Below are 17071 nucleotides of genomic sequence, written 5' to 3'. Positions count from 1 at the left end.
GACTTTTATTGTAGAAATACTACCGGAAGTAGGAAGTTTATGTTTTTCTCGCTCATTACAGTTTTCGTGTTCACACTGCTTCCAGGGCTGGGTCCCTGACAGCTGATGTGATATTCAGGAAAAAAGCCTTAATTTTAAACAAATACAAGTCAAAACATTAAAGAAAGCATTTTCGCCACTCCATTTGGATGTAAGTAAGGTAAGATTCGACTAGTAGTCGCAGTTTATTAGCTTCTCAAAAAGGCCCCTTCGCTGTTTATTGTGTCAGCTGACCTGTTTATATAGAACAACTGTTATTAGGATAATAATATAAGAAAGATTAAATAAAACGCCACGAACTATGCCTTTAAAAAGGTAAAGTGGCGGTATAGTGCTACGTATGGTGAAACGTAATATTCTAATGTTTATCATAGTACAATAATTACCATATTCATATGCTGGTGGTATTTACATGGATAAACATGGTACTTTCTAGTACATCTTTGTGAACAATGGACAAGTTACCTACATTAATAAAATTACATTTGTATGAATGTGATATTTTTATTTTAGAAAACACCTTTTTTTTACCTGCAATGTTACTTAGTATGTACTAATACATTTGCAGTATTGTTGCACACTTACAGCTAACAGATGAGTGACATTTTTTAAATATGTTGCATGTGAAATAATACACTTTTGAATGACCATCAGTATAGTAAGTATTGCATCAACCGGCATATGTTGATATGTTTAGTGGAAGTATTGTTTGCTGATTCCCAAGACCCAATTGTGCTTTTAATTTCAGGAAACATGACTGCCATCAAGCACGCCCTTCAGAGGGATATTTTCACCCCCAATGACGAGCGTCTGCTGAGCATCGTCAATGTCTGCAAGGCAGGGAAAAAGAAGAAGAACTGTTTCCTATGTGCCACAGGTAGAACACAGACACAGTCTGACCCCGCATATCCATGTCAGATCACATCAGTAAACGTTTATTTATTGATTATTTTACCTCTATCAATTCTGTTTATTATCCTTAGTGACCACAGAGCGTCCAGTACAGGTGAAGGTGGTGAAAGTGAAGAAGTCAGATAAAGGAGATTTCTATAAGAGACAGATGGCCTGGGAACTACGGGACCTGACAGAGGTTGATGCCAAAGATGCCACTAAGGTCAGAGGTCATATGCGAAATGTTATCAATATCAATTCAGACATGAAGTAAAGATCAGTAATAAAATATCTATTAGTTAAATATTATATTATATGCATATTATATATGTACTGTCCAGGGCTGCGTTTTCCAAAAGCATTGTAAGCCTAAGTAGAGCATTGAGCTGTTGCCACCAATTATGGTCATCTTAGCTAACAATGCTTTTGAGAAATGCAGCCCAGATCGGTTATTGGATAATACTGGATACAGTGTTTTAGTACTTTTACCATTTTAGTACTTCAATGTATATATATATATATATATATAACTTTTTTTTTTTTTTTTCAGCTTGATTTAAATTAACAAAAAAAGATTTTTGTTTTAGTTAACAATACCAACACTGATTGGATATTATTTTTTTTTAATAATTTAATTGAAACTTTAGATTACCCTTGCCATCTCCTAATGCTCACTTAAAGTTAATCTTTAAAAACACTAATCATTTAAATCTCAAAGTGAATATACATTTTTCATACTGTACATTTTAATGTTGTGATGCCTAAATTTTACTTGTAGCACTTAAAGTGTTTTATATTTTAATTATTTATACAAATGTAGTTAATATGGTTATTGGCCATAACATATTAGACAAAATAATTATCGATTTGGTATTGACCTGAATTTACTGAGAAAATCTTTTCATTTTCAATGGAATTTCTTCCATTCTTCAGGAGAATCCAGAGTTTGACCTCCATTTTGAGAAGGTGTATCGGTGGGTGGCGAGCAGCACTGCAGAGAAGAATTCGTTCATCTCATGTATCTGGAAACTGAACCAGCGCTACCTTCGCAAGAAAGTGGAGTTTGTAAACGTCAGTCCTCAGCTGCTGGAAGGTATGGCTCACTACTGCTCCTGGTGGTGTGGGGGAGTAATAGCATGTTGTTAAACTACCAGTGTGTTTCTAATGTGTAATTACCTTAGCCCTTTGATAGAAACAATTCTTAAAGCTTATACATAGAATATTACATTTGCAGTGGTAGGAACTCAAACTAGTTTCTGTTTTCCTGCAGCTAGTGTTCTCTCTCTTTCACTTTTTCTGAGCTCTTTGGGTTTCTGCAATGTCTATTTGATTGCCCCTTACTGCTTTAACCTGATCTGTGCTATTCTCTTTAAATCTCTCACTTGGCCAGAGCTTCCTAAAGCTGAAGGTTTGTACGCTGTTTTTTCTTCCATTTTCCATCATCCTCCATTTCCCTTCTCCAGTTCCCCTCATTATTCATTCCATTAATTAATTTGTTAAACCCCATCAGTTATCAGGGAACATTTGCACAATGCTCACTCTCTAGATTTGTTTGTGTGCATGTGTTTATTTTAATGAGTGTTACTTACATTATATTTATGGAGTAGTTTAGTTCATATACTCACATGCATACATACTGTTCAAAAGCTTGGGATCGGTACGATTTTATAAATGTTTTTTAAGTCTCTTATGCTTACCAAGGCTGCATTTATTTGATTTACTTGAAAGAAAAAACAAACGGTAAAAACAGTAATTTTTTCTAATTGAACTTTTTAAATGTCATTCATTCCTGTGATGGCAAAGCTGAATTTTCAGCATCATTAATCCAGTCTTCAGTGTCACATGATCCTTCAGAAATCAGTCTAATATACTCATTTGCTGTTCAGGTAACATTTCTTACTATTATCAAAACTTTTTTTTCAGGATTCTTTGATGAATAGATCAACAGAACAGTCACTTTTGATGAATTTCTTATAATTTAATAGATTAGAAGATAATTTCTTTTAAAAACAAACAAACAATGTACTGACCACAAACTTTTAAACGGTAGTATATGACATAAATTTGAGGTCTATATGAGTACTATTGTAATGCTCACTGTCTCATTCCTTTCCCCCCAGAGTCGGTCCCGAGCGGAGAGAGTCAGAGTGTTGCCGGGGGAGACGAGGATGCTCTGGACGATTACCAGGAGCTGAACGCCCGTGAGGAGCAGGACATTGAGGGCATGATGGAGGTCTGCGAGTACGCCATTTCCAACGCAGAGGCCTTTGCTGAGAAACTGTCCCGTGAGCTACAGGTCCTAGATGGGGTGAGTATGTTAAAGCGTTTCAAACTGTAAAACACTGGCGTGTTAACAATAGAAGTAGTTCATTGGGATTTTTATTATAACCTATATCTATATTGAGCGTGCAATAATTATCTAAATGTTGAGGTAAATGTTCTTAAAGTTTGTCTGATTAGGGAATAGTCATGGAAGCTTGTTTCCGCCACAGAATAAAACATTTTAAAAGATAATTGCGACTTTTTATCTCACAATTGCGAGTTTACATCTCGCAATTCTGACTTTATTTCTCAGAATTGCGAGATATAAAGTCAGAATTGCATGAAATAAAGTCGCAATTGCGTGATATAAAGTCAGAATTGCGAGATATAAAGTCAGAATTGCGAGATATAAAGTCAGAATTGCGTGAAATAAAGTCGCAATTGCGTCTTATAAAGTCAGAATTCTTTTCTCGCAATTGCGACTTTATATCACGCAATTCTGACTTTATAACACATAATTGCGAATTTATATCTCGCAATTCTGACATGTTTTCTCAGAATTGTGAGATATAAAGTCTAATTGTAAGGGAAAAAAAGACGTTTTTTTCATTTTATTTTTTACCTCAGAATAGTTTATATCTCCCAATTCTGACTTTATAACACGCAATTGTGAATTTATATCATGCAATTCTGACTTTATATCTCCCAATTGCGACTTTATTTCTCTGACTATTTCTCACAATTCTAACTTCATATCTCGCAATTGTGAGAAAAAAAGTCTGAATTGTGAGATAAAAAGTCGCAATTATTATTATTTATTTATTATTCAGTGGCGGAAACAAGCTTCCATAAATAGTGGATAGTCCCATATCAGAAATGAAACTGGGTTTATTTTTGGTGTCGTGAATGATAATATTTCTTCTTTTCTCCTCAGGCTAACATCCAGTCCATCATGGCCTCTGAGAAGCAGGTGAACATCCTGATGCAGCTGCTGGATCAGGCTCTGTCAGAGGTGGATAACATCGAAGGCAAGTTGCTCAGTTACGAGGAGATGCTGCAGAGCGTGAAGGAGCAGATGGACCAGATCTCCCAGAGCAACCGTCTCATTCAGATTAGCAACACCAACAACGGCAAACTACTGGATGAGATCCAGTTCCTCGTGGTACGTTATAGATAGAGCACAGACGGAGCAAAAACGGAGCATTCGAATTTCAGGCATGCGTCAGGCAGCCTTGTCAGTGGTGCTCGAGATGTGACGATGATGTAAGAATCGTTGTTGCATTTTAGTGTTTTTGTTAGCCTATCCAGTTTGACTAATTTAAAACGTTCAAAACACTGCAGAAATAGAGAAGCTCAATGTGGAGAATATCTAGTTTATGTCAAAACCGCAACCAAGCCGTTCACACAGAACACGTTTTCTGCGCTGCTTTTCCATTGTACTCTAGACGGACACCTTTGACCGTTGCACTCGTGTCTCGCAAAAGAGAGCTGCATGCCACATATTTTACATAAGCTTCTAACTTATTTATTTATTTATTTATTTATTTAAAATGCCATGGTAAGCAAAGTTCTAGATGGAGTGTGCTTCTGTACTGCTTATGTTTTAATATGAAAACAAAACTCCAGTAAAAGATTATTGGTATGATTAGAATTTATGTCTATTATTATCGCTTTTGTCTTTTTTATCGTGGTAGAACTACATGGATCTATCAAAAGGGCACATCAAGGCTTTGCAAGAAGGAGATTTGTCTTCTCCTAAGGGTATCGAGGCCTGCATCAACGCTTCTGAGGCTCTGTCCCAGTGCATGAATGTAGCGCTCAAACCAGGTACTGCTCTCATACTGTACATCACTCATTTTGCGATAACAGCACTTTCAGGTGTGCACGAGCAGTATTGCTAATGTTTGCATGATGTTCAGGTCACGATAAGCTGATGGCAGTCAAGCAGCAGCAGCATCTGTTTTCTGAGCTCAGAGATGCTTTTGCCCGCCGTCTCACCAACCACCTCAACAACGTGTTTGTGCACCAGGTAACATTATTACACACGTAGTCCACAGGTAAAGTACGTGCACATCTTAAGAGTATGGCTAATGTCTGAGGAGTTTTAGGCTTCCTTTCCTTTTCCTATGAGTCTTTTATCTACCTCTGTCTGTGATTGATTCTTTCTCCTGTGTTCCTGTTTGGCCACCAGTCGTGTCTCTCTATATCACTTTACTACACTGTGCTTTCTGTTCCTCTGTCAGTTCAACCACTTCAGTCACTTCAAAATGACCATCCCTCAGTTCTATAGGTCGTCCTGTCTGTCACTCCCTGTGAGTACGCCCACTCCAGCATCCTGTTTGACCCGCCCACTCTAACAGTCACGCAACTCCTCTTTCCTAGACCTAACTGTCTCATCAATGCTTCTCTCTCCATGGAAACATTTCATTTAAGCATGTTCATGGTGATGTAATCCAGACGTACTCATCTTAGGCTTCTAAGATGATCTCCCCATAAACCTCTCAGCCAACATCATACTTGTGTTAGTAGTTGTTGATTTTGTCCCCTGAAGATGTGAAGGGGTCTTCATTGCCTTGTTTTGCTCACTCTCCGATGGAATTATGGGATGCTCGAGAGAAGATATGGCCTGGTCAGCATGCAGTTCCTGTAGTGTTTGCCTTTATGATGTGGATGTTTTATAGATGCATTGAGAAGGAACTGATTGACTGTGAGAATTTTTTGTGGCAGTGACTGTCGGTTTTGTGGCAGTGTTCATGAATTTGTGACGCTTGGTGGTTGTTACCCAACTAATTACGGTTTGAACTCGTGTCACTGTAATATAACAGCAATCTTTTGTGTGGTAGTAGGGCTGGGTGATTATACGGATTTCGATTTTGTTTTGACACCAATACACAAACTCTCGATTTGATTCCATCATAATGTCCATTTTCTCTCGGGAAGATATTCTCTCTATTCTGCTGCTGTGTTTAGACTGATTCAATAAGTAACTTGTATTTTTGAACTATTTATTAAAAGAATAAGATACTTTTTTTAATAGGGCAACTCTGGTTGTACAGTATGTTTTTAATTAAGTGAAAAGAACCAGTTCATAAGAGTCATTTGTTCATAAATCAGACTGGTCATGCTGTATGTTTTTGATTCACTGAAAAGTAACTGGTTCCTTCAGGACTTTTTTTTCTTTTTCTCATGAGTTGAATTTGTTTTTGCTTCCAGCCCACAAAGACGACTCAATAGAAAGACTGTTATTTTACCATTCACTTTCTGTAAACACAAGTCATTTATTAAATCACATTCAATACAGACTGCGAATGTATGTTCACAAATCTGATTTTTAAAATGAAGAGTTCAGATGCAAAAGCCTCTAAGTGCCATCTGAAATTTTCTTCTAGAATGTTCATTTTTATCAAGCTCGTATATTTAAGTTCAGTAAATTAAATTGTCATTTAAGTGAAATTACTGATTACTGAAATGATAAATTTCAGATGGCACTTAGAGGCTTTTGCATCTGAACTCTTCAAATATGATCTTACACAACCACTGAAAATAGTCATAGAGCAAACAATGAATTTTGGGACTTATTGAATTTATAATTAAATTGTTCAAATCAAGATCTATGTTTTAATGTATAAGCATTATATGTTGCATTATATGTTTTGTAATGACCCTGATAAAGTCCATTATCATTTGTGACCACTGACACAGTACCCTTATCATCAGTTACAGTAACCATTAAAATGCTATCATAATATAATATTGCTGCAATGTCTTATCCTCATGTCCATGGCAGTGACAGCAGATTTTTTAAAATATGTTTTCAAACATGGGACTTTGATATTGAAATTGGTCAAGTAAAGATCACGATTAATCAGAAAATCTGTATTTTTACCCAGCCCTTTGTGGGAGTGAGAGTTTGTGTCTTCCTTAATATTAACTTGCTTGTGTTAAGTGTTTCCACTCACTGATTCTGTCTGTGTGTTTGTGTGTGTAGGGCCACGATCAGAGCTCCACACTGTCCCAGCACACAGCTGACCTGACACTACCCAAACACAGCCCTCTGCACAGAGACCTGCTCAGATATGCCAAACTGATGGAGTGGCTGAAGAACACCCAGAGAGAGAAATATGAGGGCCTCTCCAGGGTGAGTGTTTATCACTTCCATCACTGCCGTGATTATCATGACTGATATCAGGCAACATTGAGGTCTGGAAGCATTCTGTCATGTTTAAACAAATTGTTCCGTCTTGATAGTCATTAAAGTGTATGGAAACTCTAATCGGTGAGGCATGTGGCAAAAGTCAAGGACAAAAACATTATTAAATCCTATAACATTCTTACTTTTCGTAGCACTGCAGATTATTACCATTACAGCATCACAATAATATTTTCATAAGTCATAGTAAATTGCTATTTGTGACCAGTTTTACTGACATACACTGTAATGTGTTGTAATTCAGAGTGAAACGGGTTATTCAGTGAGAAAAATGTTGGATGGAACTTTATTTTATTCATTGTGAATTTATTTAGATGGTGAAAAAGTATGTTACATATATATCAGAAGTAATGTGAATATGCTAAAACAATGTCTCAATAGCTATTTGGCTAACTTAAGTTAACAATAACCATTAGTATGCACAGCCTAGGTGACATCAGCAGAGCAGGAAGGTTGTTTTTAGAGGTTGAAAGTTACAAAAATATTATTTTCTCTAAAATAACATGCACTGACAAATCATTCACTTATGAATATGAATTGTTCAACTGTTGTACATACCCAAAACTTGCATTAAGAAAGTAAGTAGGCCCATTTTAATGAATCCCTTAATTAAGATCATAATTGGGACTTTATTTTAATAAGACACTCTGTGCCAATACTGATGTATGTTTTACTGTAAAATGATTATATGTTTAAAACAATTACATCACCAACAGTAATCTAAGGTAAAGAGAAAAAAGAAAGAAAAAAACCCTGATAAAGTCTATTATCATTTATGACCATCAGTTACAGTAAAATTAAAATGCCATCATAAAAACACTGCAATGTCTTATCCCGATGTCCTCTGAGAGCTGGTGGTTTTCCTTGAAATGGCAGCATAAGTGGAAGAAAAAAAGCAGTTATATTTAATTTCAGCTCTGCTCAGACTTAATAGCACTGTTAATGTAATTCTACAGACGTTAAACCCAATAAACTCAAGGGCAAAGCCATATTTAAGGGTTTAGTTGGAGTGATTATTCTTTTTCTGATCATCACTCAGTTCCAAATTAATTCCCAAATGTTTTAGATGCATTTGTCTGTACCCTCAATTATTATTAATCTTTAAAATCCAAATGAGATGACAGACGTGGCCTGGATGTTGCTGTGTGTACTCTGACAGATTGGATTTGTGTCCAGTTCGTCACTTGTTCCCTCTGTCTCTCTCCTCATTATTTCCTATGTTCTTTATACCTTCTTCTAAATGAGAAAAATGCTGAGAAATAAAAAAAATGCAATTTGATCAAATTCCTGATCCTCCCTTATGTTTTTTACAGACTTACGTGGATTACATGACTCGACTCTATGAGCGGGAAATTAAGGATTTCTTTGAAGTTGCAAAGATCAAAATGGCGGGCACTAGTAAGGATGGGAAAGGAAAATTTGGTAAGACCACAATAAAAACAAATTTTTCCACAATTTTTTCCACAAAAAAAAAAAAAACAATTTTTGTCCATGCTATATCTTTAGTCAGTGTGCGTCTTGTGTTTGCTATGTTGTGTGTTTGTCATAGTGTGTGTGCTGTTTGTAATCTACTTGTGTTTTTTCTTTCATTTTACACCACATGACAAACACACAGTTTAGAGTTGAATTTAAACTATCCGACTTAATTCTCTAGTGAAATCATTGAGCTGTCAGTCATCGCTTGTCTCTGATATGATGGTGTTACGTCACGTTTGCATAGTAATGTCCTGACATGTGCTGCATGGCCCACAGTGTGTGTACTGTTACACATGCCAGTATGCCATTACATGTGTACTAGAGGCATGACACTCACATTGTTTTGTGGGGAAAAAAACTGAATTCATGAGATCCCAGGATGTTTAGAACTGCATTTCACTGAATACTTCAAAACAGAATAAAAAGGGACTTATTTAGTATTTACACTACTGTGCAAATGTTTGGGGTTGGCAAAACTTTTTTTTTTTTTAAAGCAGTCGCTTATGCTCACCAAGGCTGCATTTATTTGATCAAAAATACAGTAAAATATTGTGAAATATGATTACAATTTAAAGTAACTGTTTTTCTATATTAATATGTTTTGAAATATTTGATTCCTGTGATGGTGAAGCTGAATTTTCTGCATCATTACTCCAGTCTTCAGTGTCACACGAAATCATTCTGAAATGCAGATTTGCAGCTCAAGAAACATTTCTTCTCAATATCGACAACGGAAACCATGATACATTTTTTTTCTTTGATAATTATACATTTTGAAAGAACGGCATTTATTTGAAATAAAATGTAAAATGTATAACCTTATACATTTTTTTACTGTCACTTTAAAAAAAAAAACATGTTGACCCCAAACTTTTGAGCTCAAGTGTTTTAGGACAAATGTTTCTTTTTTATTCAGTATTTAGATATATTAAAGATGTATAGAAAGGGTATAATTATATATATATTTTTTTTTTGTAAGCTCAGTTACTCATGCCCATCCCTATTGGGCATATCCTATTCTCCCTGCTCATGATGGGAAACTTCCAGGTGTAAATAAGATGTTCTTTTTTTACCAGCTTTTTTTTACCAGCTTTCATTACCAGACTTAGTCTCAGCTTTTTCCTCCACATGATGATAGAAAAGGAGCTTTTTGTTTCCAAATGGCCACTGAGCCCTAATTCTACTTAGCCTAAATTCAGCCACTGCAGTGCATGTCATATTTGAAAACTTTGACCTTTAACCCCTAACTCTGGCACCATGCTGCATGTTGTAAGCCTAACGTGTCTCTGTCTCTGATGCCTGCCTTTCTAACCGGCCTCCAGCCACGCTTCCGCGGAAAGAGAGTGCTCTCAAACAGGAGACGGAGAGTAAGTATCAGTGCCACATCCCATGCCTATCCCATAATGCCTTGCTCCCTCTTAGTCAAAAGGCATATCTGCCACACAAACACAGTAAACCATTATCTTCAGTTTCAATGTTTCATGTGTATGCAAAACATATATTTACAATCTTTTCTAAGCTTGAGTTACGTGCACTGTTTTATGGATTTCATCTTATCTTATTCACTTTTTTCTTGATCAAAACTAACCTCAAACGTGTCCAATGATATCAGATTTGAAAATGTTTAATGTTAATGCATCAGGGGTTAAAGGTTTTTTTTTTTTTTATCATGCAATAAATCCTCTATGATTTATATGAGATTATTGGTAGTTGGATTGCATTGCATTCAGATCAGTGTGCTCGCCAAGGTAAGTTTAATAACCCATATAGAAAAGTGAGTTGTATATCTGGCTGGTATATTTAATATCCAGTTCATACTCTAATGGTTTCTCCTCTAATGGTCTCTCTCAGGCCTGCATGGGAGTTCTGGGAAGCTTACAGGCTCCACCTCAAGTCTGAATAAACTCGCTGTGAGCAGCTCCAACAGCAGGCGCTCTCAGTCGTCTTCTCTGCTTGATATGGGCAACATGTCCGCCTCTGACCTGGACGTAGCAGACAGAACTAGGTTTGATAAGGTACGACGCCACAAAGACTTGTGGATTGTACTGGCCCAATTTAAAGATGCTGATTGGTTCAGAATTTTCACTTCAAATGAAGATAAATACTGATATTTGTTGTGTTTTTAATCTTACACTACCATTCAAAAGTTTGGGGTCAGTAAGATTATTATTATTATTGTTTAAAATAAATGAAAATGCCTACTTTTATTCAGCAAGGACATATTAAATTGATTAAAAATGATAGTAAAGGACCTTTATAATGTTACAAAAGTTCTATTTTAAAAAATGCTATTAGTATTTATCTTTATGTTCACTATAGAAACCTAAAAAATGTATCCTGCTTTCTGCAAAAATATAGTGCAGCACAACTGTTTTCAACATTTGATAATCATAAGAAATATTTTTTGTGGACCAAATCAGTTATTTTTCGTAATATTTCGCAATATTAATATTTTTACTGTAGTTTTGATCAAATAAATGCAGACTTGGTGAGCATAAGAGACTTCTTTTAAAAATATTATAAAATCCTACCAACCTAACTGAAGTTGCCTAGTTTAACAGCTGGAGCAACTCTTTTATTTGAAGAAATATAGAATATATAATTCCCTGATGACAAATAAACCTCAACCTAAATTAGACAAATCTAAAATTAGATGGGAACAAGATTTAGGCATTAGCGCAGATGGAGAAGCCTGGAGTGAACTATGCAAGGAAGGAATCACATCTTATTTGAACTCTTTATATAGACTGACTCCATTTAATTTTCTTCACCAAGTTTATTTCACTCCGTCTAGACTCTGCATAAGTTCTCACCTCTAAATATTCTCACCTCTATGCTTTAGACGTGGTATAGACGAGGGAACTGGCAAACAAATTGCAGTATTATATCTGTTATACATGGATTCACCTTCCTAGTAGACCCAGATAAATGTTTATTGGGTAACTTCACCAATTTCAACCTCAAGCAAAGCCATGAGATAAAACGTATTCATTGCCAAGAAGTGTATTGCAATGAAGTAGAAATCAGATACTGTTATTACAATTAGTCTGTGGTTTTCGGAGGTTAATAATTGTATACCTTTAGAAAAGCTAAAGTCCAGTCCTTGTGTCTTTTTCTTTGTCTTGTATTGTCTGATGTATAACAGTAAAAAGCAAAAACCAACCCCAAACCTCTGAACGGTAGTGTACATATGTCCATTAAGGGTTTGTGGTCCTTTCTGTGTGGTGTTTTCTAGATCTTTGAGCAGGTTTTGAGTGAGCTGGAGCCGCTGTGTCTGGCTGAACAGGACTTTATCAGCAAGTTCTTCAAGCTGCAGCAAAATCCTTCACTAGCTCAGGTGAGTATCAGACACTGTACTGGTTCAGATATGTGCGTGTATTGTATTTGTGTGTGATGGTGTTTTTAAAGGTGCAGTATGTAATATTGACTGCTAGCAGTTAAAATGGGTACTGCAGTCTAAATTAAAAATATTGGAGAGAGTTGTTTCCCCTGCCCCCTCCTCCTCAGACTCAACCATAGACTGTAAAAAAGATGGATGGCTCTGCTTCCATCCACTGTAGAAAAATGAAGCCAAAATATCCCAGTAATGGTAGTTGCAGATTACTTCGTTCAGAGCCCGAGTCTGCGCAGTAGTGATCCTGAGGTTGAGCCGCGGCATCAAGGTCCCGCCCACACTCCCACACTCGCAGACTCATTCGATAGCACAGCTGTCAATCAGGATGTTTCACCCCATTATAATAGCATCAAATAACTAACTAAAACCAAACTTATTGGGCAAGTGAACATTAGAACATACATCTGCATGATGAGAACTACATAAAATGACAGAAACTATCTTTAGAAAAAGATTATTTGGAGTGTAATTGGATTTTTTAGTTTGGTTCGATTACATGGAGAGGGTGGGGTTTAAGACCTATACCGCAGCCAGCCACCAGGGGGCGATCAAAATGCTTGGACATCGCTTTTCAGGACTTTTCATGCTTGGCACACTTGGGCTGAATCCGAGTGGTGAATTTGTAGTGGTGTCCGAAACCATAGTGAATGTTATCGAGTGCACTCATTCTATCCCACAATGCACCGCAATAACGAAAGTACAACCGATGTACACTCAACGGCTGTCCGAATTCACTCACTCGTTTTCATTAACTCCTTCAAGTGAACTGAATTAGTGGACTTATGTAGGTAATAGTGAATGAGGGGCGATTTCGGATTCAGCCTTGGACTCAAGGCACACGTGGGTTGCCAGATATGCAACAGGAACGAGTGCAATTGACAATGGAAAGCGTTGGAACAAGCCTTACACTAAATGCATCTTGAATATTTATCCGCATTTTAATATGCCTCTTGTCATAGAGCTTTTTAGGTGGATGCTGAGGTCAGGTAGAACTTGGGGTCTCTGAACCTGTTTGTTTGCTGGTTTCCATGACTGCAATAAGCTGTGATTTCTGCTGACAACCCGGGGTGTGGAAACACTATTCAGTAAATTGGCAGTGGCCGGGATCACACAGACCAAAACATAAACAGACATTCCGACACGGAACGCACATTTCAAAGTAGAATAACTGGCGGTAGCTTTGTTTTTCCAAGAAACCGGTATTTGAACTTAGCATGTTACCTAAATCTCTGCTAACATATTATGGTATTTTTATGCTTTATTACAGTCAAAAATTACATACAGCACCTTTAAAGGGGACATATCATAAAAATCTGACTTTTTCCGTGTTTAAGTGCTATAATTGGGTCCCCGGTGCATCTACCAACACCGAAAACGTGAAAAGTGACAACCCAGTAACTTTGTTTTGGTAAGACTTTCTCTGCAAGCATAAATAAGCCAATCAGATTTCAGTCCCCTTCTGACGTAGAAAGGGGATTTTATTATAATATTACGGCTCCTGAATCTGCATGTTTCCACCCACGGCACCGCCATTTGGTTTTCGCAAGCGACAACAGTGTAACTAGTTCTAACACAATGGCAAAAGTTTGTGCAAAGCATGCAAACTGTTCTGTCGTTTGTCATTGTATTCGAAGCTCGTGTAAAGGATCGGCAGTCTTCTGAATGTAGGCGGGGAGCAGAAGCTCATTTGCGTTTAAAGGGACACAAAAACTGAGCGTTTTTGCTCACACCCAAAAAGGGACACATTTGACAAGCTATAATAAATGATCTGGGGGGTATTTTGAGCTGATATTTCACAGACACATTCTGGGGACACCATAGATTTATATTACATCTTGTGAAAAGGGGCATAATATGTCACCTTTAATGATGTTCTAAATGCCTCATTAGGCAGAGAATGTGGATGACGCCGATGGAACAGTGCACTCCAGACCCACCAGTGAACATAGATATTCAATATCTGAGTGAGTCAAAGTTCTCTTGAGCTCTTAGTTCATTCATTTCTTTCTGTCAGTCATCCATTTAACAGTCAAATCTGTTTTTAAGCAGATTAAATGAGCCTTCAAATGCAAAAAATGATCGTACATCCATTTCTCTTGCAGTAAGGACATGGTTCGGATGATGATGAATAAGATCTTTCAGAGCATCGAGACGGAGCTGAACAGTCTGATAGCTTTAGGTGATAAGATAGACAGCTTCAACTCTCTCTACATGCTGGTGAAGATGAGTCACCACGTCTGGACAGCCGAAAATGTCGATCCCGCCTCATATCTCAGCACAACACTGGGCAATGTGCTGGTCACTGTCAAGAGAAACTTTGATAAATGCATCGTAAGTTGAGCTCATGATAAGCGTCTTTTTATCTATGTATTGATGTTGAGACAAGCATCTGGATCTTCTGATGTTTCTGTTGCTCTTTCAGTCGGGCCAGATTCGTCAGATGGAGGAAGTGAAGATTTCAAAGAAGAGTAAAGTGGGCATCCTGCCGTTTGTCACTGGCTTTGAGGAGTTTGCTAAGCTGGCTGAGGCTATTTTCCGAAACGCAGAGCGACGGGGTGATCTGGATAAAGCCTACATCAAACTCATCAGAGCCGTGTTCCATAACGGTGAGCGTCATGACCAACTTTCATACATTTATTAAATCTTGAATAGATGTGAGAATGCATGAGAAGCTCTAAATCACTTGAATTGCTACGCTTCAGACATTTTTTGAAATATAAAGAAAAGAAAACATGTTGTATTTTTTTTTTTTTTTGTATGTTGCTATATTTTTATATAGCTTTAAATGATTTAAATTTCAGTTTTAGTTCTAGTAATTTTAGTTCTTAAGCCTAAGCCAAGTTTTTTTTTTAAAGTTTTTTAACATTTATTTATTATTTAAATTACCGGCAATGATTTATGATTTATAGTTTTAGCTTTAATTAACAATAACAAGACTTTTGAGAACCATTTAAGACTCAAGGGTGCAGGTCCATTAATTGAAAATGTGACTATTATTATTAGTCAGGAGCATAAACACATTTGAATTATGGGCGGCAAACCACTATACATAATCAGGTTTAGATTTTTAATATTTGCGGTTCTGCTATATCGTTTGTTTTCCACACTCTTGTCTGTTTGTGTATCCATAGTGGAGAAAGTGGCCAACGAAAGCCAGAAGACTCCACGTGATGTGGTGATGATGGAGAACTTCCACCATATCTTCTCAACTCTGTCCAGCCTCAAGATCTCCTGTCTGGAGGCAGAGAGAAAGGAGGCCAAGCAGAAATACACCGAACACCTGCAGTCCTACGTCATCAACTCACTGGGTCAACCGCTGGAGAAACTCAATGTGAGACAAATCTTTATGAAAACCTGAATTGAGCAGTTTTCCAGTACACCTGGTTAATTGAGGAATTTAGGAATGAAACTAAAATGTGTTTGGATTATTAATGTAATTGGATTTTTCAGCCTTTGTTTATGCTGTCTTCATCTTTGCATTAGAGTCCATGGTTAATTGTCTTCCCATCTTGCAGCACTTCTTTGAGGGTGTAGAGGCTCGTGTTGCCCAGGGTGTGCGAGAAGAAGAAGTGAGCTACCAGCTGGCCTTCAATAAACAGGAATTGCGTAAGGTTATTAAAGAATACCCTGGCAAAGAGGTGAAAAAGGGCCTGGACAACCTCTACAGGAAGGTGGATAAGCACCTGTGTGAGGAGGAGAGTCTGTTACAGGTGAAAAAGAACAAGAGTCAAATAATGAAACACTAAATGGCTAAATTGAATATGGTTGCATTTATAATCGTTTGAGATTCTTGAGAATGTCAGTTTAAATGTGAACTTTGTTCTGTCCATTAGGTTGTTTGGCACTCCATGCAGGATGAGTTCATTCGGCAGTACAAGCACTTTGAGGGCTTGATAAACCGCTGCTACCCGGGGTCTGGAATCACCATGGAGTTCACCATTCAAGACATGCTGGAGTACTTCTCCAGTATCGCTCAGTCCCACTAAAACAGGAAGCTGAATCATTGTGAGAGAGAGGGAGAGAATGAGTGCTTAATTTGTACATACATTACAGTGCATTTAAGGGAACTAACACTGGAACCCTGTTTGTAACTTGAGATTCTGTTGTTACTGATTCCTTGAGTTTTGTTGAAAACCAACAATTCTTCATATAGCTTTAGTTTAGTGAATCACAAATGACTGAACTTTTTTTTTTTTATTACGCTCAACACTAAAAATGTGTGTGGCTGATCTTTCATGCACTTGAATGCTGATGAGTATCAAAACATTCTATAAAGAAAATCACAAAATAAACGGCCTGGAGTCATATGAAAGTAAATAAAGCATACTTTTGAAAGTAAATTTTCTTTATTTCGTTATTTTTTTGTGATTCTTGTAATTGATTGTTGAATATAAAGCAGATAGTTGTCTGTTCACTTCACGCCAATTACAAAAACGATATTAGCATCCAGACCGACAGACCATGGCATACTGTTCTGTTGTCTGATTCTGACTGAAGTTTCTAATGTTCATAAAAAAAATCAACCTGAATCTTAAGTGATTCCAACAATGTTGTTCTTCTGTGTTGTTATCGACGTCATAGTTGTGGTGTGGACTGAGATCTGAGAGCTTTCTGTCCCTCCATTGACAGCTACGCAACTACCACTTTGTCGCTTGAAAAAGTAAATTGAGCAGTTTAGTTCAAATTTTCTGAAGAGACACCATCGCTGTATATGATTGAATTTAGGCTTTTATTCACATATAAACATTCATTAACTCACACATCAGTTGTGGTAAGCAAAGAACCAAATGAGGTTCATT

The 17071-nt window shown here is 37.1% G+C and overlaps 1 protein-coding gene across 6 annotated transcripts; it reads left to right on the top strand.

Annotated features, from left to right (window-relative positions):
* The first annotated feature begins 7 nt into the window (after positions 1-7).
* exoc1 (exocyst complex component 1) lies at positions 8-16612 on the top strand. 6 transcript variants are annotated; one of them, XM_081379426.1, is made up of 20 exons: positions 25-199; positions 788-916; positions 1023-1153; positions 1864-2023; positions 3051-3238; positions 4127-4354; positions 4887-5019; positions 5112-5221; positions 5436-5504; positions 7181-7330; positions 8716-8824; positions 10201-10245; positions 10730-10893; positions 12114-12215; positions 14163-14236; positions 14375-14603; positions 14695-14878; positions 15404-15603; positions 15788-15982; positions 16106-16612. In XM_081379426.1, the coding sequence occupies exons 2-20, from the start codon at positions 793-795 to the stop codon at positions 16256-16258; spliced, it is 2748 nt and encodes a 915-aa protein (XP_081235552.1). In that variant the 5' UTR covers positions 25-199; positions 788-792; the 3' UTR covers positions 16259-16612. The 6 variants fall into 6 exon arrangements, with proteins under 6 accessions (XP_081235555.1, XP_081235557.1, XP_081235552.1 ...); XM_081379429.1 differs by lacking the exon at positions 5436-5504 and having other exon boundaries at positions 8-190; XM_081379428.1 differs by lacking the exon at positions 5436-5504.
* Positions 16613-17071: the final 459 nt, after the last annotated feature.

Source organism: Scardinius erythrophthalmus, assembly GCF_964197995.2.
Source record: "Scardinius erythrophthalmus genome assembly, chromosome: 11".
NCBI lineage: Eukaryota > Metazoa > Chordata > Actinopteri > Cypriniformes > Leuciscidae > Scardinius > Scardinius erythrophthalmus.
This window is presented reverse-complemented; position numbering and strand designations above follow the sequence as displayed.

Coding starts and splice junctions, on each gene's coding strand:
- exoc1 (XM_081379426.1), top strand. CDS start 793: ATGACTGCCATCAAGCACGCCCTTCAGAGGGATATTTTCACCCCCAAT. Junction 14,237..14,374: donor CATAGATATTCAATATCTGA/GTGAGTCAAAGT, acceptor TTTCTCTTGCAG/TAAGGACATGGTTCGGATGA. Junction 15,604..15,787: donor AACCGCTGGAGAAACTCAAT/GTGAGACAAATC, acceptor CCCATCTTGCAG/CACTTCTTTGAGGGTGTAGA.